This window comes from Vulpes lagopus, chromosome 21 (genome assembly GCF_018345385.1).
Source record: "Vulpes lagopus strain Blue_001 chromosome 21, ASM1834538v1, whole genome shotgun sequence".
NCBI classification, from domain to species: domain Eukaryota; kingdom Metazoa; phylum Chordata; class Mammalia; order Carnivora; family Canidae; genus Vulpes; species Vulpes lagopus.
In genome coordinates this window covers 17,948,222-17,972,279 of record NC_054844.1, presented here as the reverse complement: position 1 = coordinate 17,972,279, position 24,058 = coordinate 17,948,222, and the positions used below count along the sequence as shown (strand labels likewise).

The window sequence follows — 24,058 nt, the reverse complement described above, 5'->3', positions numbered from 1 at the left end:
GTTTACAGCAGGCTGAATTAAATGGATCTCAGGTGAATATGTGAAATACAGAATTTATTTCCCAATCTCAGTTCACATTTTTCAGGGTCACCAGAGGACTGGCAAACTCCAAATCTACCATAGCTAAAAGCCCTCTAAACTCAGGTTAGCTTGGAAATCCATTACCTTAGTTGACCACAGGATATGTCTATCACTTTCATCAAAGAAATTCTTAGAGAGGTGTCAGGAGATGTAACATAGGGCAGCTATATGAGAATAGATTCTACAAATTGTGGACCCTCTGGATCAAAACAAACCTAGAGTAGGTATTGAGTAGGTCTGTCCCCTACGTGCTAATTTCCCAAATGTAATTTAAAAAAATTAAGATTACTAAGTTTTTCTTGAGTATGTAAAAAATTTTTTGGTGAAACACTAAAAGAAGGGGGGGAATTATGTATGAGAAAGCAATATAGAGGCTTAAGAATCCTTCTAGAAATTAACTTCTAAGTTAAATACCGTTCTTGAATCCATCATCTTCTTAGTTTTCCTTAAGGTTACATAGGAGGCTATTGTTGAAGATTCAGGTGTTGGTGATTTTGTTCTGGGAGGGACTACTCCAACAGGAAAGTGGGAACCTAAAAATTAAAAGAGTAGTAAGTTCTACAAAACATCTTTCACACAACATTGCTTTCTTTTGACATACTCAATTTCTGAGGCTTTTAATTTATTTAATTTTATTTTTAAGTAGGCTCCATGCTGGGCATAAGCTCCCAACCCTGAGATCAAGGTCCGAGCAGAGATCAAGAGTCTGATGCTTACCTGACTGAGCCATCCAGGTTCCCCTCTGAGTTTTCTTTTTTTTTTTTTAAAGATTTTATTTATTTATTCATGAGAGACAGAGAGAGAGAGAGAGAGAGAGAGAGAGAGAGAGAGAGAGAGAGAGGCAGAGACATAGGCAGAGAGAGAAGCAGGCTCTATGTAGGGAGCCCGATGTGGGACTTGATTCCGGGTCTCCAGGATCACGCTCTGGTCCAAAGGGAGACGCTTGAACCACTGAGTCACCCAGGAGTCCCCCACTCTGACACTTTTAAAATCAAAAGGCAAATTTATTGGGAGTGCCTGAGTGGTTCAATTGGTTAAGTGTCTGACTCCTGATTTCTGCTCGGGTCATGATCTCAGCATTGTGAACTCTGCACTACCTAAGATTCTTTCTCCCTCTTCCTCTGCACCCCCTTCCTTCACTAGCGTGTACTCTCTTCTCTCCCTCTCTCTCTCTCTCAAAAAAAAAAAGGGGGCAAATTAATTTTTGCTTACTTTTTAAAAGATAAGATTCTCTTTTTAAGTAATCTCTATACCCAGTGGAGCTTCAATTTACGACCCCGAGATTAAGAGTCTGCATGCTCTACTGACAAGCCAGCAAGGCGCTCTAAAAGGCAAATTTATCTTTTGAAAAGAACCAGGGAAAATGTAGTAGTCTAATGTACTTGACCTAAAGTTCTACAGTAATAGACAACATCAAAAAAGTTAATTATAAAATTAGTAATAACCAATGGATCATATATATCCTCACAAGAACCATCTTAAGAAAAAAAATGAATGAAGTGCAATATCTACCTGCATTAATTTACTTCCTCAAGTCCATATAGCTCAGCAACAGCATGGCTGGAGCTTCTACTTTAGCCTTCTTTCCATTCACAACATTTTCAGAGATTGAAAGTACTTTAATCCTCTCACATATCAAAGATCAGGAAAGGCATGACCCAAAGAGGTTAAGTAATTTACCTACATGTCTTTAATTTCCATTTGTTCTCTTTCCAGTCACACTGAACTATTTTAATAAAGAGCCCACTAACAACATTAACAAGTCACCCTATAGGGAATCACTGTCACTTGCTGTGTTTTAAATTTTTTATTTATTTATTTATTTATTTATGATAGTCACACACACACACACACACAGAGGCAGAGACACAGGCAGAGGGAGAAGCAGGCTCCATGCACCAGGAGCCCGACGTGGGACTCGATCCCGGGACTCCAGGATCGCACCCTAGGCCAAAGGCAGGCGCTAAACCGCTGCGCCACCCAGGGATCCCTGTTTTTAAAAATTTCTAAAATGAACATACACCATAGAACACAACATCATTAATACAATAACAATAAAAACTAAAAGTAAGTTAACATATAAAATGTATACATTTATATTGTGGTCATCTTGTGTACTATTATCCATGGAGGATGCTGGCAAAAGAAAAAATTGTTAAAATCTCAATGGTTTTCTTAAAAAAAAAAAAAAAAGGAAAAAGAAAAACATCATTCTCTTTGGGTTCACTTATAGTTACATCAACTAACGGAAAAAGTTAAAAGGAAGTCTAATTTCTTCCCCAAAGGCAGATGGTAGGTCAATCATTTAGGACTCCTTTCAATTATACACCAATTGGTAGCTCAGGTTTTAATATTGTTTAAGAACTCTATTAGTAGGGATCCCTGGGTGGCGCAGCGGTTTGGTGCCTGCCTTTGGCCCAGGGTGTGATCCTGAAGACCTGGGATCGAATCCCACGTCGGGCTTCTGGTGCATGGAGCCTGCTTCTCCCTCTGCCTGTGTCTTTGCCTCTCTCTCTCTCTCTCTGTGTGACTATCATAAATAAATAAAAAATTAAAAAAGAAAAAAAAAAGAAAATCGTATTAAAAAAACTCTATTAGTATTATAAGGTTGTATATTTAAGAATGTGAAGAGTTGAGTTGATACACAACATAGGTAATTCTGCAGTTCAAACAAAGAGAAAGCTTCTATTATCCCAGCTAGTGATCCATTTTTAAAAGCCTCACTTTAGGTCACGTGGCACAAATTATGACGTAATTGATCTGCATACTTCAGACAATTTATTCAGATGAGAGCTTATGACTATAAGTCAAAAAACAAACAACTCCAACACCTATGGGTTCATAGTTGGCTCAGTTGGGAAAGTATGCAACTCTTAATCTCAGGGTTGTTGAGTATGAGCCCCATGTTGGGTGTAGAGATTAGAAAAAAAAAAAAAAGAAAAAGAAAAAGAAAAAAGAAAAAGGGATGCCTGGGTGGCTCAGTGGTTGAGAGCCTCCCTTTGGCCCAGGGCGTGATCCTGGAGTCCTGGAATCGAGTCCCACATTGGGCTCCCTGCATGGAGTCTGCTTCTTTCTCCCTTTGCCTATGTCTCTGCCTCTCTCTCTGTGTGTCTCTCATGAATAAATAAAATCTTAAAAAAAAAATAAAGAAAAAAAGAAAAACACCTAAATTTTAAGAGGTAAACTTCAAGGAAGAATCCAAACCCTATAGAGAACATACATCAGTCAAAGTATATTTTAGTAGTAAAGACATGCATTGATGGAACAAATTATCAACTTCTTTACTTTTTTCCAATTCAAAAAATTTCTACTGATGAGTTAAAGTCACTTATTAAATAGTTGCTAAATTTTATAAACTTGACTGGTCATATTTATCTAATACAGATCATGTGGCATTAGGACTATGTAGAAACCAGAAAAAAAGAATGGAATAAAATATGCACAGAATAGTGTAGTCCTTATTCTACTTATGTACTAAATGCTTTGCCCACAGGGATTAAAAATGTTACACAAGTGATACACAGCAACCCATATCCTATCTGAAGGGGATAAAAACTACTCAGGTCCAGGAAACCAAGTGCTATTGAAACAGGCATTCTGGCTAGGTTCACTTGAGTTTTTTAGGTGGGGTTCAAATTTACAATCCTGAGATTGAGAGTTGTATGCTCTACCAACTGAGCCAGCCAAATGCCCCTAGGTCTATTGAGATTGATTGATTGATTGATGGTTTTATTTATTTATTCATGAGAGACACAGAGACAGAGAGACAGAGACACAGGCAGAGGGAGAAGCAGGCTCCATGCAGAGAGCCCGATATGGGACTCAATCCCGGGACTGTGGGATCATACCCTGAGCCAAAGGCAGATACTCAACTGCTGAGCACCCAGGTGTCCTGTCTATTGTCTATTGAGTTTTAAAGAAAAGCTACAAAGTCCCCATTTTTTTAAATTTTTATTTATTTATGATAGTCACACACACAGAGAGAGAGAGAGAGGCAGAGACACAGGCAGAGGGATAAGCAGGCTCCATGCACCAGGAGCCCGACATGGGATTCGATCCTGGGTCTCCAGGATTGCGCCCTGGGCCAAAGGCAGGCGCCAAACCGCTGCGCCACCCAGGGATCCCAAAGTCCCCATTTTTTAAAGTAGGCTCCATGCCCAGCATGAAGCCCAACGTGGAGCTCAATCTCACGACCCTGAGGTCAAGCCTTGAGCTGAGATCAAGAGTTAGGTGCTTAACTGATTGAGCCACATAGGTGCCCCTACAAAGTCCCAAGTTTTAAATGTTGGCAACCAACAGGGCATCCGGGTGGCTCAATCAGTTAAGCATCTGACTTCAGCTTGGGTCATGAGATCGAGCCCTGCATTAGGCTCTGCGCTCATCGGGGAGGTTGCTTCTTCCTCTCCCTCTGCCCCTTCCCCTGCTTGTGTGCTCTCTCTCTCAAATAAAGTTAATAAAATGTTAGCAACCAACACATTTTTTTTTTTTTTGGCTAAGAATCCTGCCACCTATATTCATAGATACTACTACTTATAACTATTAATGCAAAAATATGAAATAAATCATTATCAAATAGAATCTAGTAACACATTAGAGGAAAAATATACTATAAATGAGGTTTATATTAGGAACGCAAAAGGATGGTTTTTAACATTTTTAAATATCTACTTATTTATTTATTTAGGTAGGCTCCATGCCCAGTGTGAAGCCCAATGTGCGGTTTGAACTCAGAACCCTGAGATCAAGACCTGTGTTGAAGAGTCAGACCCTTTGTTTTTTCCCTTTTTTTGTTTTTTAAAGATTTTATTTACTTACTCATGAGAGACAGAGGGGGAGAGAGAGAGAGAGACAGGCAGAGGGAGAAGCAGGGTCCATGCAGGGAGCCCGACATGGGACTTGATCCCGGGCCTCCAGGATCACGCTCTGGGCTGAAGGTGGCGCTAAACCACTGAGCCACCAGGGCTGCCCAAGAGTCAGACCCTTAACTGACTGAGCCACCCAGGTGCCCTGCAAATGGATGGTTTAATTCGGAAAATTTAGTACCTGTGACTCAATATATTAATATATAAAGAGAAAAATATGATTGCTAGCAATGCATCTAATGAAACTCAATATCCTTTCATGAGAAAAGAAAACTTGGGGTACCTGGGTGGCTTAGTCAATTGAGCATCTACCTTTGGCTCAGGGTCCTGGGATCGAGCCCTGTGTTGGGCTCCCTGCAAGGAGTCTGCTTCTCCCTCTGCTTCTGCTTCCCTCCCCACCCTAGCCTGTGTTCTCTCTCTTTCAAGTGACTAAATAAAATCTTTAAAAGAAAAAAAAAAAACTTACTGAAATGAGAACAAACAGATACTTTCATAATATGATCAATGTACATATCCCACAACAAACCCAGTAGCACAATCAATGGGAAAAATTTTAAAGCATTTCCACTGAAGTCAACAATAGAGTTAGGATATCCACTAACTTCTCTATTAATATTATTGTGCAACTACTGGCTCCAGAGAAAGAATAGGTATAAAATTAGGAAAGGGAAAAAGGAAAACTATAATTATGATATCGCTGTATATCTGGAAAGTCTCAATAAAACAACTGAACTACTACTAAAAACATTTAGATAATTTAAAAAGGTAATGCCAGTCTTAACCTTGGTCAATGTGGTAATGTGGTCAATGTGGCCTGTAAGTGGAATTTCACTGTGGTCTTCATCTGCAGTTCTCTGTAACTAAAAACCCTTTTCATACTTTTTTGCTATGTAAATATACTCTATTGTAAAGTGTCTGCTCAGGTGTTGTATACACCCTGATTTTTTAAAAAATATTTTATTTATTTATTCATGAGAGACACAGAGAGAGAGAGAGGCAGAGATAAAGGCAGAGGGAGAGGCAGGCTCCATGTAGGGAGCCCCATGTGGGACTTGATCCCGGGACCCGGGGTCATGCCCTGGGCCGAAGGCAGGTGCTTAACCGCTGAGCCACCCAGGGATCCCCACACCCTGATTTTTAAAAAATCTTGGCCGTGTATTGCGTATTCATCAAAAAGGAGAACAAAGATCTGGTTTGTAGGTGGTTGGTTGTGAACCTGTGCTTTAAAAATTTCTCCAAATCGTGGCTATATGCCTGATATTTCATTAACTTATACACTACCTACATTTTTAGTTAGCACTTACTACAAAATTATTGGTTGGATAAATGAAAGAGACTTCTCTCTATTGCTTTTATTAAACAGAGCAGATACAAAGGAAGAAGTATAAAATATGTGCAAGCATAAAGAATTATCTACCCATTTAGTCATCACACAGCTTAAGATATCATCATTACCTTTAATAGCCTTTTTTCAACATTCCCTAATCCCTTCTTCTTTCCTGTCTCTCCTAAGAAGTAATTAACTGTTGGGTTATGCATTTATTTTCCCATTTTTCTTTATAGTTCTCTAATATTTGAATTCCTAAAAAAAATCTACTTCAGTATTGCATATTTTTAACATACACATACGTGGAGCTATATGTTATATGTTATGTAGCTTTCTACAACTTGATATTTTCACACAATATTAGGTTCAAGTTTCTTGTTGCCTTAAGTTTTAGAGGTTTTTATAAACATGACACAGCTATACTTTAAATTTAAATCCAATTTGACAATACTCTTCTTTCAAGTGAAGCATTTAGTCTAATTATTTTGTTATAATTACTCATATACTTAGGCTTATTTCTGTCATCCTATTTTTTGCTTTACATTTCCCCTACTTCCTGTTTTTTCTTTTGGATTCTTATTCAGTTTGTTTACAGTCTATTTCTTAACTTTATCTTACCCTTAAGCATGCACAATTAACTTTTGAAGTATAAAGTTAATCATGATCATTACCATCCTCTGAAACAATACAAGGACTTCAACACATATGAATACCAACAAATTTCCTCCTGTTTCATATGCTATTGCTATCAAATATTTTAGTTCTCTGCTTTAGACTTTCCATATCTGCTCACTTTCCTTCTCTCTGAAATGTTGTGGAACTCTTTCAAACTACAGGAAGCGGTAAAGTCTCTGGTTGTTGTCTTTACTGTTCCTTCCTAGTTTTACTGAGGCAGAATGTGTAACTAGAAATGCATAGATCTTAAATGCACAAATGGTGAGGTTTGTTAAATGTATTCTTCTCCCTAGCTGCACCTGCAAACACCTTTTGTAATTATTTCAATCAAGATAAAGATCATCTTCATCACTGAACAAGATTCTCTTCCAGTCAATCCTACCCTACTGCCAAAGGCAACCACTTCTTTGTTGTCTATCACCAATAGGTTAGTTTGCCTATTCTCAAACTTAATACGAGGGAATCATACACTACCATGTCTCCTTTATGTTTGACTTGTTTCACTTAACGTAATTTTTTTATATTTATACATGTTACTAAGAGTAACACATGTACATCTATCAGTAGTGTTTTTTAATTGCTGAGGACTATCCCACTATATGAAGATATCACGATTTATCCACACTCTTGTTTACAGACATGAGTTGCCCCCACTTTTTGATATTATGAATTAAAACTGCTGTGAAAATCCTTGTGTAAGTTTTTTTGAGGAATGTTTCCGTTTTTCTTAGGCAAATATATAGAATTCCTAAATATAATTGCATATTTAATTTTAATTTTGTAAGAAACTGTCAAACTGTTGTTCTATCCTTTACCATCACCAAAAACGTATGTGAGTTCCAACTATCCCACGTCCTAACAAACACGTGGTAGTCTTAATTTTAGCTATTCCAGAAGGTGTGAAGTGTGATTTTATTTGCATCAAAACTGCATTTATGGTCGATCAGTTGTAAACTTTTTCATATGCTCCTATACCTTATATGTTAAGTTTAAAAGTCATTTGCCTATTTTTATTGGGTTGTCTTTATATTGATTTGCAAGAGTTGTTTATACATTCTGAATACAAAGTCTTTGTCAGATACATATACACTGATATTTTCTCCCATTCTAATAAGACAGAAGTTTTACATTTTGATGAAATCTAATTGGTTTTTACTGAGAGTATGGCCCTCACAGGTTCCAGGTTTACTTGAGGGGGTGTCCTATCAGACTCCTAATTTGTTCAGGTTCTGAGCTTTGTCCTGTCATGAGGCATTTTAGTGTTCCACTTTAACTTACTGGATCCCTCTTGTTATTTTTTTTTTGCTTTTTTAAAAAATTTTTTATTTATTTATGATAGTCACACAGAGAAAGAGAGAGAGGCAGAGACACAGGCAGAGGGAGAAGCAGGCTCCATGCACCGGGAGCCCGATGTGGGATTCGATCCCGGTTCTCCAGGATCGCGCCCTCGGCCAAAGACAGGCGCTAAACCACTGCGCCACCCAGGGATCCCGGATCCCTCTTGTTATAAACTGAATTATGTCTTTCTAAAATTCTTCCCCCCCCCCCAAGAATTTTAAACATACCTTTTAATTTGGTACTGGGGCTATGAGGTGTAGGAAGGGTACTAAGACAGAGTCTGGGATTAGAAGAATTAGCAAAATGGGGCTAAGGCAAGCAGTTGGGTCAGGGGAGGCAGTCACCTGCTAGGGAGGGCCAGCCTCAAAGTATCGATCCAACATGGCCTCCACCTGGCCCCCTTCATAGTCCAATGTCTGGAACCATCTGCTGCTCCCCGGATTATGGCTGAAAACACTGGGCCACACTTCCCTAGCCATGTTCTTCAGCATGGCAGCCTCCTGTTTCTGTCTTTCTAAAATTCATGTTGAGGTCCTAACCCCTGGTGTGAGTCTATTTGGAGACAGAGTTTATAATGAGGTAATTAACCTTAAATGAGGTCATAAAGGTGGGACCCTGATCCGACAGGATTAGTAACCTTATAAAAAGAGACATCAGAGAGCTTATATATGCTTTCTCTTTCCTTGTACTCAGAAAAAGGCCATGTGAGGGTATAGCAAGAGGCAGACATCTGCCAGCCAGGAAGAGAATCCTCATCTGAAACTGAACCCTGCTAGACTTTTCTCTTGGACTTCTAGCCTCTAGAATGTAAATATAAATTTGTTTTTTTTAAAATATTTAATTTATTTATTCAAGAGAGAGACACAAAGAGAGGCAGAGACATAGGCAGAGAGAAAAACAGGCTCCTTGTGGGGAGCTCGATGAGGGACTTGATCCCTGGACCCCGACCGAGATCACGCTCTGAGCAGAAGGCAGACACTCAACTGCTTACTCACCCGGGCGTCCCAAATTTCTGTTGTTTAAGCCACTCAGTCTATGAAATTTTGCTATGGCAACCAAGCAAACTAAGGCACGCCCTGCACATAAAGTGAGCATCCCTTTCTTTACTTTTCCTCAACTTGGTGAAGCTTCTCAGTAAATTTAAAATGATATCAACCAGCAATTAGAATCACTTTCTATAAGAGAAATGGCCAGGGTATAGTCAGTTATACTGCCAAAACATTTGTTTGCAATCTAATGTTTCCTGTGTTATTTATAATAATATGATATGGCTAAGACTATGAGACTGTTTAACATATCTGTGTATGAAAAGGTAAAACTAATAAAGACTTTCAGTAAGGAGAAGTAATGATTTTCATGAGAGTAAGAAAGGTGTATAGATATTGGCATATGTTTTCAACATGGCAAAAATGTTTTTAAGGAAAAAACAAGAATACCCTCAAAACCTGAAAATGGAAGACAAAAAAATATTGTAATTATGGGAAAAGCTAACTGTTACCACTTAGTGTTTTTCAAACTTTATATATATGTATATTTTAAAGATTTTATTTATTTATTCATGAGAGACCCAGAGAGGGAGAGAGAGAGAGAGAAAAAGAGAGAGAGAGAGAGAGAGAGTGAGAAAGAAAGAGAGAGAGGCAGAGACATAGGTAGGCTCCATGCAGGAAGCCCGATGCGGGACTTGATCCAGGACTCCAGGATCACATCCTGGGCTGAAGGCAGGCGCTAAATTAATGAGCCACCCAGGCATCCCTCAAACTTTTTTTTTTTTGGTCCCTCAAACTTCGTGATCCTTTAGCAGATTCTAAAAAAATCAGTCTGGTGGGTAATGATCAATAATTATTTTTCTAAAAAATTACATTTTGCCATATTCACTTTATCTCTTGTAAGTACAGTTGACCTTTAAACAACATAGAAGTTACTGACATTGACTGCTTCATGTAGTTGGAAATCTGCATGTAAGTTTTTTTTTGTTAGGTAGACTATACACCCAACATGGGGCTTGAATTCATGACCCCAAGATCAAGAGTCCACACGCTCTTCAAACTGAACTAGCCAGGTGTCCTTGCATATAACTTTTGATCCGTCAAAAAATTAACCACTAATACCCTATTGTTGACCGGTAACTACTAACACATTATTTTGTATGTTATATACTGTATTCTTATGCTGAAGTAAGCTAGACAAAAGAAAATCCTATTAAGAAAACCATATGGAAAATACATTTTAGTGCTATACAGTATTTATTGAAAAAAAATCTGCATTTAAGTGGACCCTCATATTTCAAAACAATGTTGTTCAAATCAACTGTATGTGAATACACACATACCCTCTTTTTGGTGAACCATTTACACATTCTCCTATATAATCACAATATTACTTACTGTTGATCTCTAGAACATATTTACATTTCCCTAACTGTCCCAAGAATATCTTTAGAAAAAACTGTACTCATTTAAAAAAAATCTCTTCACCCAATGTAGGGCTTGAACTCATGACCCACAGATCAAGAGCCACATGCTCCACTAATTGAGCCAATCAGATGCTCCTAGAGATTTTTTAAAAACCAAAATCCAAACAAGATTGAAGCACTGTACTATATCTGGTCTTTTCTAGCTTTCCAATCTTTTTTTTTTTTTTTTTTTAAGATTTTATTTATTTATTCATGAGAGACACAGAGAGAGAGGCAGAGACACAGGCAGAGGGAGAAGCAGGCTCCATGCAAGGAGCCCAAAGTGGGACTCGATCCCAGGACTCCAGGATCATGTCCTGGGCCGAAGGCAGGCGCTAAACCGCTGAGCCACCTGGGCTGCCCCTATCTTTCCTATCTTGAATAAGGCCCCATCTGTTCTTTTTCTTTAGAACTCTGAAGAATGATCAGTATTTAAAAAAGGATCAGAGGTGCCTGCCTGGCTCATTCGGAAGAGTCAACAAGTCTTTTTTATTTTTTTAAGGATTTATTTATTTATTCATGACAGACACAGAGAGAGATAATCAGAGATACAGGCAGAGGGAGAAGCAGGCTCCCCGCAGAGAGCCCGATGTTGGGACTGGATCCCAGTATCTGGGATCACACCCTGAGCCAAGGCAGATGCTCAACCACTGAGCCACCCATGCATCCTGAGTCTGTAAGTCTTGATCTTGGGGTTGAACTCATCACCCCCACGTTGGGTGTAGAGACCACAAAATAAATAAATAAATAAATGAACTTAAGAAAAAAGAAATAAAAATAAGGAGTTTCTGTTAAAAAATAAAATAAAAAAAGTCAGAGTACACCCAGTAAAGAGTATTATTTCATGGGATCTGTTAATTTACTTATTTGGTTAAGCAAACTCTACACCCATCGTGGGACTCCAACTCATGACCTCAAGATCAAGAGTCATTTGCTCTCCGAATGAGCCAGCTGGGGAGCTGAAACTGAAGTAAGCCTAAACCTCCCTACCCCAAAATTTCAGGAAATGGAAAACTTTCCAAAGTTTGGCACACACTTATTTCTCAGTAAAACTTACCGTGGACTGATATGAAGCTTTTTAGTCTTTATCCCACTTAGGATGAATATTCCAGAAATACTAATTAATTTCAAAAGGGGAGGTGCCCTCATGCCTAGTCAAGATGACATATAATGTGTGCTTTATGTTATGTTATTTTCCTAATATCTGAAACTTCTAAGTTTAGAAGCTCATTGGATTCCAAAGATTTCAGAACAGGAATTGTAGATCTGTATATGTACTGGGCCAACATGTAAACTGAGTTTATTGCTAGTATGTCTGAAAAACATAGGAGATAAAACATCCCAAATGCTGACCTTTAACGGAAGTTTCTATTTCTGAAACGGGTTCTGATTTTTCTTCTCCATTAGATTCATCAACTTCTGCCACTGTTGTTAACTCTGGTTCACTCTTGTAGAGTCTATAATCTGGACCCTTGAAAGGAAGACGTGCATTTAAAAAAAAAAATTGCGACAAGTTTCTTTTAAAATGTTTGCCTCTAAAGACTCAGATCAAAACCTGAAAATTAAAAGCCTCAGTCAGCTATCTTGCATATAGGTACAACTGATATATATGTTACAACTAAGGTAGGAAAAAAATATCTGAAATACCTTTAATCTGTAAAAGTTTTGGTTTTCAAATTAAGAATATTCCTCTTAGGGACAAAGTCATCAGAATATTTTTTATTACAGTAAAACTGAGGCCTGAAAATAATTATTTTAATTCAATTAGTTCTATTCCTTATCCCCTTAATTATCTTTTAGTTTATCACATTTTACACTTATTTGTTTTAATCCCAAACCTCTTATTTCCAGCTTCCATGGGTAACGTCGATCCTTGGCCATGTTCATATTCTCTAATAGTTCCTAGAGGGAACTGCCCATATCCCAACCCTTTTATTATCCCTAGTAGCAATATTTTTCGTTCTCCCTTCTGTCTGATCCAAGGAAATTTTGTCTCTAATATCCTGAAATGGTATATATAAACATATGACTTCTCAGGCCAATGCAAAGTAATCACTTTACAAAAACATTTATTAAAAATATGAAATTATGAAGTATTAAAACTGTAAAAAATATTAAAAAATGAGAATGGTAAAACCAAAACAAGAAAAAACACAAATGGTAACATTATATATAAACAAACAGAAAAACATTGGCTAAAAAGTGGGGTTATGATAAATAAAAAGTTTGAGTGTAAAATAAATTAACTTTCAAAAATGAGGGAGCAGGTACAGGATTGATTATTCTGTGGCTACTGAAGCCACTTACACAGTGAGATCCATTTCTTGGGTATCCTTGAACTTGATGAATCTTCTTTTCTTCAGGCAGATGGACTGGGCCCCTGCTATAACAGAGCAAGGAGCTGCTATCACTGGGCAGAGGGGGGATAATGGGAGGCTGCTCTGTAAAGTCATAGGACCGAGGAAGTGGAGGACGAGGTGGGGCTACTTCCTCTTCCTAAAGATTGTAGAATAGTCACCTTATTTAGATAAGCATACTGAGTTAAGTATATCGAAATTCTTTGCAATGGTAAGTTAACTTAAATGCACTTTAATATAATTAAAGGGACACTGCCAAGCCAAAAGTCTCATATTGAAAAGTAAAATAAAAAATGTTTATGATAGCCAGTAATTCAGTCTTGATACGGTTTTATCTAATTTTTAGGTTAGCTTTCATTTGAAGCTCAACATCAAAGCACATGTATGAAACTACCATATTTCACTTTGAAAATGAAGAAAATCATTTAAATATCTTACTGCTTATTCTTTTTGCAATTTTGAGAAAAAAATAAATATTTCTTTTTGATTGGTTTTAATACAAAATTCAAGACCACAGATGCTTTCAATTAGGTTGACAGTATCTCTTTGTAGTTGTAATTTCTTTAATGGTATGCATGACACATGGCTAACTTATCTATCAATCATCCTACAAATTTTACCAAGAGTAAGAAACAATGATAAATATTCAAATTACTTATATCAGAAAAAGTATGACAATGTTAAAGTTCTAACATAGATGAAAAGTAGTGATTTAATTTTTTATTGCATTAAGGGAAGAAAAATCACATCTGTTAGAAGTATCAAATTACTCAATCAGTGAAATTTCAAGATTAAAAAACAATCTTAAATATATTTGTTATGAAAAGAAGACACTTAAATTCTAATTCATGTTTTACACATTTAAAAAATTTAGAGATAAACAATCCAAACTTACCTCATTTTTGTACTTAACAGTTGAGAAAGGCTTTGACCCTGCCATACCTATTAAAAAAAATAAAAAAACATAACTATTTATACTAAACATATTCTTTAAATCTACATAAAAAAGGAACAATTTCATTTCACTTATTTTTAAAGAGTTTATTTTCAAGTAATCTTTACACGCAAAGTGGGGCTTAAATTTACAACCTCAAGATTAAGAGTTGCATGCTCTACTGACTGTGCCAGACAGGCATCCCTATTTCATTTATTTTAAATGAGGCCTTCAGTTTCTAATCCCTTGTTTATTAATATTTGCAGAATTTGAAACCAATTACATTAAAAAATACAAATTAAGATATCTAGTTTAAATAAGAGTATAGGGAAATGGGTTTTCTGAAGCAGTTATAATGTAAATGTAATTTTTTTCTTTTTTTTTGTAAATGTAATTCAGTATAACTTTTTAGGAGGGTAATTTAGCTGTGCCTATCAAAATGGAAGATGTGTACTCATTTTCTACTTCTTGTAATCCACAGGTACTAGCATGTGTGTTTAGTTATATATACAATAACACACACACACACACACACACACACACAGACATGGAGTAATATATACAATTATATATAGCATGGCTTATGACAGGAAAAAAAACCAAACCCCAAACCTGGAAACAACCTCCATGTTCAACAACACAGAGATACATTATAGTTCACCTATACAATGGATTCTTACACAGTTATTATTGCATTGTATTGTTAAGGAGAAAAAAACCAAATCGTTGAAAAATAAGTATACATTGATTCCACTTTTTGTGGGGAAAAATTCATAAAAGCAAAACAATATATATGTGTATAATTATACACAAAAAACAGCAATTTATTTTTGTTGTGGGTAAGGCTGGCAGAACTTGTGCTTCTTACTTTATAGAGTTAGGTACTGATTCAATGTCACAAAAATGCCTGTTTTTGATGTCAAAAATCCACTAATATAACAAAAGAAAGCCAATTTATAGGTCATTCAATTAATTAATTAATCAAAAAGTCTATTTATTTATTGCAAAGTAATCTCTATGCCCAATGTGGGGCTCAAATTCATGATCCCGAGATCAAGAGTTGCATCCTCTTCTGCCTGAGCCAGCCAGGCGCCCTGTGTCATTCCAGTTAGATGTAGTATTATGGTCAATTACCACAGAAAAGCTAATTTACCTGTTTCTTACTTCTCTACTTTATTTTTAAGATTTTATTTATTTGAGAGAACAACTAGGTGGTACGGCAGGCAGAGGGAGAGGGAGAAGCAGGCTCCCTGCTAAGTAGAGAGCCCAACTGAGCCACCCAGGTGCTCCTAATTTACCTGTTTCTGTAGTGCCTCTTTGCTGTTTGTGTTTACTCAGTCCTTCCATGACATCTTGAATTCTCCAAAGCTCTTTCTGAATCTGTGCACGCTGAATTCCTGCTGATTCAGTCTATCAGTAAAAAGAGCCCACATACAGAAAAAAAAATAAAGCTGTAAATTCCACTAATTATATATTTTAAAAAATGAGAATTGCAGTGGATTAAGTTTTGAGAATATTTAATATGATCTATGTGACTCTCCCGTTTTTGCAACTTCTCTGGCCTTTGATAAAGCAGAGAAAGAAAAAAAATTCAATTTTCAGACTTAAGTGCACTATTTCACATCTCTTCAATAAATTTTGCCCTGCATTAGTGCTGACCACAAGGGACTAAAAAATTGGAACACAAAACCAAAAAGAAAACAGAACAAAATAAACACTCACGAAACTAAAAAAAAAAAATTTTAAGGGAGTAGAAAAAAATGGGAGGTATAATAATTTCTTAAGTTCTGGAAAATAAGATCATATTGGTTTTCAGTAAGATTCTAATAGAACTCTATGACTCTTATTGATACTTTGGATAACAAGAAATACCATTTTTTAGAATGTAAATTTATTATTTTTTTAAAGGGCAATGAAGTACAAAATTGTCACAGTAACCAAAAAAATTTTTTTCCACTGAGTATCAGTTTTAGATATTAAAAATAGTCAATACAGCTAAAAAGCCCTCCAAGGGGTGAAAAGTATTCTTTAGAAGTTTATAAACATAAAGACTATGTACTATGCTGCTTCAAAAAGGCACTACAGAACCTTAGTTATCCAGTTTTCCAAGCCACAGGGTTGGAAGTATCAACATAAAAGAAAGTAGTATTCACACAAGACCCAAAAACAATGACTACCCATAGATGTGAATACTGACAGACTTCTAGGGAGTGAATTTCAATTATAGAAATCAGATATGTGTACATGTTCCATATAGAATATATAGTATTTTTTTAAATACTTAAAAAATATATAGTTTTACCTATCTGAAAGGTGTACAATGAAAATCTTATTTTTGTATTACTTTGCATTCTCTGATTACTGGAGACTTTGAACAATATTCAAACATTTATTAGCGATCTGAATTTACTTTCTATAGATTAACTAGTCACATTCTCTGTCCATTCTTCTAATGTATCACTTCTCCAAATCAGAAAAAAATTTCTTATAGCTCTAAATAGAAACTCTTGTTGAATTTTAGTGGTCTACAATACTTCTCCCCAGTATGAAGTCATTGTCGTCTTCTTTTTCTTTTTCTTTTTTTTTTTTTTAAGATTTTATTTATTTGAGAGAAAGAGAACACACAGTGTGGGTGGGGAAAGTCAGAGGGACAAGGAGAAGCAGACTACCCACTGAACAGGGAACCTGACTTAGGGCTCGATCCCAGGACCCTGAGACATTGACCTGAGCCAAAGGCAGACGCTTAACCAACTGAGCCACCCAGGCACCCCCCCCATGTTACCTTTTAAATTTATGTTGCCTTCATTGTTTGTTTATTATTATTTTTAAAGTAAGCTCTATGCTGAATGTGGGGCCTGAATTCACAATCTCAAGACCAAGAGTCACCTGCTTTACCGGCTGAGCCAGCCAGGTGCCCCATTTACTTATTTATTTAATAAATACTTATACAGTATGTTTTATATGCCTGATACTATTCTAAGTGCTTCAAAAAATCAACATATTTATTCATTATAATAATCAATATATACAGTCAATATATAAATAATAGAGGTAGGCACTATTATTTTTATTTTACTTCAGTTGTGAAAACTGGAGTGCAGAGCTGTTATGTAACTGGTCTATGTGCAATGCTTTTTTTTTCTTTAAGATTTTATTTATTTATTCATGAGAAACACAGAGAGGAGAGAGAGAGAGGCAGAGACACAGGCAGAGGGAGATCCATGTAGGAAGCCCGATGTGGGACTCAATTCTGGGGCCCAGGATCACGGCCTGGGCTGAAGGCGGCGCTAAGCCGCTGAGCCACCCAGGCTTCCCATATGTGCAATGTCATATCTCTTAGTATGTGCCTTCTAGTTCTCTAATTTTTCAAAATAGTAACTACTGTGGCCTCCATTATACTTTTTTTTTCTTTTCATAAATTTATTTTTTATTGGTGTTCAATTTGCCCACATATAGAATAACACCCAGTGCTCATCCTGATCAAGTGTCCATTATACCTTTAAGATATTAGAACCATTTTGTTAATTTTTTCAAAGAATTTTTTTTCAAAGAATTTTCATTGAGAGAATATTAAATCGGGCCATCCATGAACATGGTATACCATATCCATGTCTCTATTTATTCAAGTCTTATATCCTATAATACATAATGTTTTCACGATGAACATTTTTTGTTAAGTTAAATCAGGTAAAGTTTGGCTTGAAAGCTAAAAATGAATTTTCACATGTTTCAGGGGTTATAAAACACTAAAGCTGCCCAAGGTTACATATATCTACAACACCTAAAACAGTCTAGGATCTGATCTTTCACAGGAACAGTCTGCTGAACACTGTGTTATTTCTTAGATATTTCAGTTTTGTTTTTCCTACTATAGTTAGTATTAACTCCACTGTTCAAAATAAATGTTACAACCACATGTAGTTACTTAAATTTAGAGAACTAAAATGAAATACAATTAAAAATTCTGTTTCTCAGTGACACTGGTAACACTGCAAGTGTCCAACAATGGCAGGTGGCTAGTGGCTACTATACTGGACACCACCAATAGAAGAGAGTTGGTTTTCTTCAGGTCAACCTTATTAACTTTTATTCTTTGTATTGACTTGTCTGTTGAGTCCATAGGGTTTCCAATGCAGATGACCAAAGTTATATAAGGAAGGTCACAAGCATGAAGTGACTTTTATTATCTCCCTTTGTCAGAGCAACACTTATTATTGTTTCTATTTTACAAACAAGAAAATTAACACTTGGCCAGATCTGACTGTTTACACAACTGGATTTTTTACCCAATAGGGGAAGATACAACTAAGCACTGCTGTATCTCTTCCCTTATTCAATAACCTAGCAAAAGTCAATAGGCTAAAATAGTTTGATATAAGAGGCATTTATATAGAATGGATTAGAATACATTTTTATTTTTTTATTTTTCAGTAATCTTTATACCCAATATGGGGCTTGAATTCACAACCCCAAGACCAAGAGCTGCACACTGTACTGACTACGGCAGCCAGGTGCTCTGGATCAGGATAAATTTTATAAAAAGATAAATTATCCTTTATTTGAATAATCCATTTAATTCAACAATTCAATACTAACTTCAGTATAGTTAGCTAGAGCCCAAAACATGGAAGGTATCATACCATGTGCCCAATAGAATAAAGAACACTTTTAAACGATGAGAGATGGGCTACTTTGTGGGATAGTAGGATTCCTATCATTGGAAGTATTTAAACCCAGGTCTTAAGTGGCTAGTAATGTAAAAACTATTAAGGGTATGCACAAATCTAACAAGGTGGGTTGTACAGTATCAGTCAAAGCCAGTTGAGACAATGCAATAAAAATCCATTCATTTCTGTACCTGAACTTCACCAAGGCGGTCTAGCTGTTCTTGCATCTGGTTCCTGGTAACAGTTACATCATATTCTAACTTATCATATTCTCTCCATGCTCGTTCCAGTTCCTAAAATCAAAGAGTGTTAATTACTTTAATGGGGAAAATGTGCCTTTACATTGTTATTACTGTAATGACAAACTTTTTAGGTTTTAGAAAATTGTGTATATTGGGCAAAATAAAAACTTTTGTAATTTATTTTTCCTTTTCTTTACTGTATAAAGCATTTTCTTATCTGTCATGATTAAAATTTCTCCATAAATAAAAAAACACTAAATAGGTTGTGTTTTAGCATGTTGGATTTTCAGTAACACCAGAAGCCTGACATATCTCTACTTGGAATTTACAGTAATGTAATAAACCTAATTCAGCTAAACAAGTCGGTGAAACCCTGCTCATAAAGACTCAATATAGGTGTTATTTTTCTCCTTTGGAAAAAAATCACCCCCTCACCCTAAAATCACAGAGGAAATTTTCACATTGGTCTTTAACCACCTGCCATCTATTGAATATGGAATGATTCTCTATATGGTCAAAAATACCATCTCACTGTTTCAGGATACTATCTACGGTACTGTAGGTACTCTTCTATGGGTTGTAATTACTCTTCATACATTTCAGAGTTCTATGAAGTCAACAAATTGATAAAGTAAGGCATGGACTCTGATTAGTTTTATCACTAGTATCTAGTGTGGTACTGCACAGGTAGCATAAACAACAAATACTGAACACTGTTGTAAAATGAATTAGTAACTCTTGTCTAAGAACCTTCCATGACCAAAGATTTCATGCCCTGAACTGTGATGAATGAAGCCTGCCCTGGGAAATGTCAGTTTAACAGCAATAGTCTTAGGATAAGGAAAGAGGGAACTGAGAATGGAGGAAAATTACTTTAAGTAATTAATATTACTTAAAATAATCTAAACATGTTTTAAAATTGAAGAGTAGTTGATACAATGTTACATAATAATCTTAACAGTTTGGTCTTAAGGGTTGTCCTTTTATTTTTTTTTATTTTTAAAGATTTTATTTATTTATTCATGAGAGAGAGAGAGAGAGAGAGAGAGAGAGAGAGGCAGAGACACAGGCAGAGGGCAAAGCAGGCTCCATGCCGGGAGCCCGATGTGGGACTCGACCCCCTGTCTCCAAGATCACACCCTAGGCTGAAGTCAGCGCTAAACCGCTGAGCCACCCGGGCTGTCCTTTTTTTTTTTTTTTTAAGATTTACTTATTTATTTATTCATGAGAAAGAGAGGGAGAAGAGAGAGAGAGGCAGAGACAGACACACGCAAAGGGAGAAGCAGGCTCCATGCAGGAAGCCAACATGGGACTCGATCCCGGGACTCCAGGATCACATCCTGGGCCAAAGGCAAGCGCAAAACCGCTGAGCCACCCAGGGATCCCCCACCACTGGAGATTTTTTATCATCTCTATATTATATAGGTAATTGATTTCACAATGAATTAAACTGATTTCACAATGAATAAAATTTTTAAAAGGTAAAAGTGAAAAAGGACTAAAGATTTTTATCTCATCAATATTGTGTAAATATTAGTCTTCTTACTTGGCTTCAGCAAACTATTTTTACCTGAATAAATAAGGTTGGTTGGTTGGTTGGTTGGTTGGTTATTTATTTATTTATTTATTATCTCCAGACCCAATGGCAGCCCAGCAATTAAGTAGGATGGCATTGGCAGTCTAACACCTAGCCTCTTTTGTAGAAAAGCCAGGTTTAGGGTGGGTCTAAAGGCTATAGAGGCATCCAAATGTAAGAACATTTTAGGAAGGTAAGAATCCTTATCTTTCTTATCCTAAAAGTACAGAAACATACCTTCCAGAGTCAGAGACTGAGGGCTAGAAATTATTTTAAAGGCGAAGAAACACAATATACTTTTCCTTTTTTTTTTTTTTAAGATTTTATTTATTTATTCATGAGACACACACACAGAGAGAGAGAGAGAGAAAGAGAGAGAGAGAGAAAGGCAGGCAGAGGGAGAAGCAGGCTCCATGCAAGGAGCCCGATGTGGGACTCGATCCCAGGTCTCCAGGATCACACCCTGGGCTTCAGGCGGCACTAAACCGCTGCGGCACTAAACCGCTGCGGCACAGGGGCTGCCCCACAATATACTTTCAAGTTTTCTAGCCTGCAAAGTCCTGCCACTGCACGGTAATATTTGGCCTGAGTCCCATAATCCTACTGAGCTTACCTGTTTCTGCCTTTACTTCTGGGCTCCTCAAACATGATTATGGGTGGGCAGAACACAAATCAACAGAGGACACCAAGAAAAGGGGCAGCACTGGCATAACATCAGTTTCTCCCAATACCTGGCTGAGCATTTTTTAAAAAATTTCTTATTTAAATTCAGTTTGCCAACATATAGTATAACATCCAGTGCTTATCCCATCACGTGCTCTCCTCAGTGCCCATCACCCAGTTACCCCATCCATCCAACCTCCTCCCCCTGGCTGAGCATTTCATTAAAGAATTCATAGATCACACAAGCACCGTGTTGAATATCTTTAAATACAGCCTTACTGTTTTTTTTTGTCAAGAAGATAATATACAGGTACAATAAGGCAGTTAAAAGGGGTAATGACTTTTAAACATACAATTATTGTAAAGTCACAGGTATCAAAGTCAGGAAATAGTGTTTTTGATGAAAAATGTGGAGAGTTTCATGTTATATACTGTTAGGAGAATAAATGAAAAATCTTGCAATCTACAACCACATGGATGACTCTCACAATGTTGAAAGAAGCCAGAGTATATACTACATGATTAACCTTTTATAAAGTTCAAAAATAAGCAAAAAGCTAACATATAGTTGAAAAATCAGGTAGTGGTGTTCTAGGGAAGCAGTCACCGGAAGGGGAGTTTCTGGCATGCTAGTAAAAATTCAATGTCTTGATATGGATGTCAGCCACATCTGTGCACTTAAATTGTGCACTTTTCTGAGAATATGTTATACTTTAACAAAGGTAAAAAAAAAAAAAGTATGTGCACGTTTAAGATTGTTACAGGGATGGCAGAAAACTTCAAAAATTTGACTTAGTCTAATTTAGGATGTGGAACAAGTAAAATGAGGATTTTAATACCTAACAATGGAGCCAGAATGAACACAGATTATGATCTTTATTAAGAAAGTATTAGGACTAATGATTCATCTCCAAGTTTTTTTTCCCCCATCTCCAAGTTTTTAATGTAATAAGACGACCTTTCCTTTCCTTCCCCCCCTCCCTTTTTTAAAAACGATTTTATTTTTAATAAAATTAAATATATAATTTATTATATATTTAATAATTATATATTTAATAATTATATTATTATAATATAATTTTTAAAAAGATTTTATTTTTAATAAAATTAAATATATAGGGATCCCTGGGTGGCGCAGCGGTTTGGCGCCTGCCTTTGGCCCAGGGCGCGATCCTGGAGACCCGGGATCGAATCCCACATCAGGCTCCCGGCGCATGGAGCCTGCTTCTCCCTCCACCTGTGTCTCTGCCTCTCTCTTTCTCTCTGTATGACTATCATAAATAAATAAAAAAATTAAAAAAAAAAATTAAAAAAATTAAATATATAATTTATTATATATTATAATATATAATATATTAATATATTAATAATATATTAATTAATATATAATAATATTATATATAATATAATAATATATTATTATATATTTAATAATTATATTATTATAACATAATTTTTATACACCCAACCGTGGGGCTCGCATTTACTATCCCAAGGTCAAGAGCTGGACGCTCTAATGACTGAGCCAGCCAGGTACTCCTCCTTTTCTCATCCAATATCAATGGCAATTTACAACCAAATCCACCCATGGGGACAGCAACACAATGTGCTACATACTTATAAATGTGTAATCTTTATTTATAATCTTTAACTTGTATCTGTAGTTTCTAATATCTTTGAAATAAAACTATTTTCCATTTCAAACAAAGTGGTTATTGTTTATTATGCAAGTTTAAATAAATTTGTACAATTATAAATGTAGAAAAACTAGAATACAGGGAAAGAAAAAGAAAAGATACCTATTATTGTAATACGCTTTTGTTAGCATTTTTGTGGATTTTCTTTTAATCTTTCTCAGGCATACACAATGGAAATTTCCAAATATACACAAAAGCCAAGACCCGCTCCGAATTCAACAGTGCAGATATGTGGCCAGTCTGTTTTCATCTACAGTACTCATACTCTATCTTTGCGGGATTATTTTAAGGCAAACACAAAGCATCATATCATTTCATTCATAAGTACTTCAGTATGTATTTCTTATTTATTTATTAAATTTCAAAATTTTTATTTATTTATTTGAGAGAGAGAGAGACTGAGAGAGAACATAAGCCAGGGGGAGAAACAGAGGGAGAGAGAAGCAGACTCCCCACTGAGCAGAGAGCCTAAGGTGGGGTTTGACCCCAGGACCCTGAGATCATGACCTGAGCTGAAGGCAAGATGCTTAACAGACTAAGCCACCTAGGCACCCCTTTTATTTTATTATTTTATTTTATTTTATTATTTTATTTTATTTTTTAAAGATTTTATTTATTTACTTGGGAGAGAGAGAGAGTACCAGCAGGGGGTGAAGGGGAGAGGGGCAGAAGGGCAGAGAGAGAGAGAAGCAAGCAGACCCCTTCTTGAGCAGGAAGCCAAACATGAGGCTTGATCCCAGGATCCCAGGATCATGGTAGAGGCTTAACCAATGGAGCCACTTAGGCGCCCCTTAGAATGTATTTCTAAGGAAAAGAAACCAAAATGAAAAAATAACGTGGAAATTCTTGCTTTAAAAATCCTTAACATATACCCCTTAAAAATAATTCTTTTTAAGGATTCTATTTGTTTATTTGAGAGAGTGTGAACGCACAAGCAGTGAGAGAGATAGAGGGAAAGAAACAAGTAGATTCCCCAGTGAGCTGGGAGCCCAATGTGGGTGGTGCTTAATCCCAGAACCTCAAGATCATGACCTGAGCTGAAGTCAGACACTTAACTGACTGAGCCATCCAGGTGCCCTCTCCTTAAGAATTTTTAAAAGAAAATTACAACAATTTCCCTGATCCTCTTCTCTATTCCCTTGCTACTCATATGGGAATGAGATTGGGTCACTTGCTCTTCAGAATTT

At 36.4% G+C, this 24,058-nt stretch overlaps 1 protein-coding gene across 18 annotated transcripts in view; it reads right to left on the bottom strand.

The window, feature by feature from the left end:
* The window catches only part of PLEKHA5 (pleckstrin homology domain containing A5), a 243,905-nt gene that overhangs the window by 17,220 nt on the left and 202,627 nt on the right, over positions 1–24,058 (bottom strand). For 9 of the 18 annotated variants that reach the window (XM_041735427.1, XM_041735431.1, XM_041735435.1 and 6 more), the window contains 6 exons: positions 18,885–18,986; positions 15,325–15,436; positions 13,988–14,034; positions 13,043–13,231; positions 12,089–12,206; positions 496–614 (listed from right to left, as the gene is read on the bottom strand). In XM_041735427.1, coding sequence (XP_041591361.1) covers positions 496–614; positions 12,089–12,206; positions 13,043–13,231; positions 13,988–14,034; positions 15,325–15,436; positions 18,885–18,986 — 687 coding nt within the window. The remainder of the gene's footprint in view (positions 1–495; positions 615–12,088; positions 12,207–13,042; positions 13,232–13,987; positions 14,035–15,324; positions 15,437–18,884; positions 18,987–24,058) is intronic. The other 9 variants (XM_041735432.1, XM_041735438.1, XM_041735436.1 and 6 more) reach the window with 1 other exon arrangement.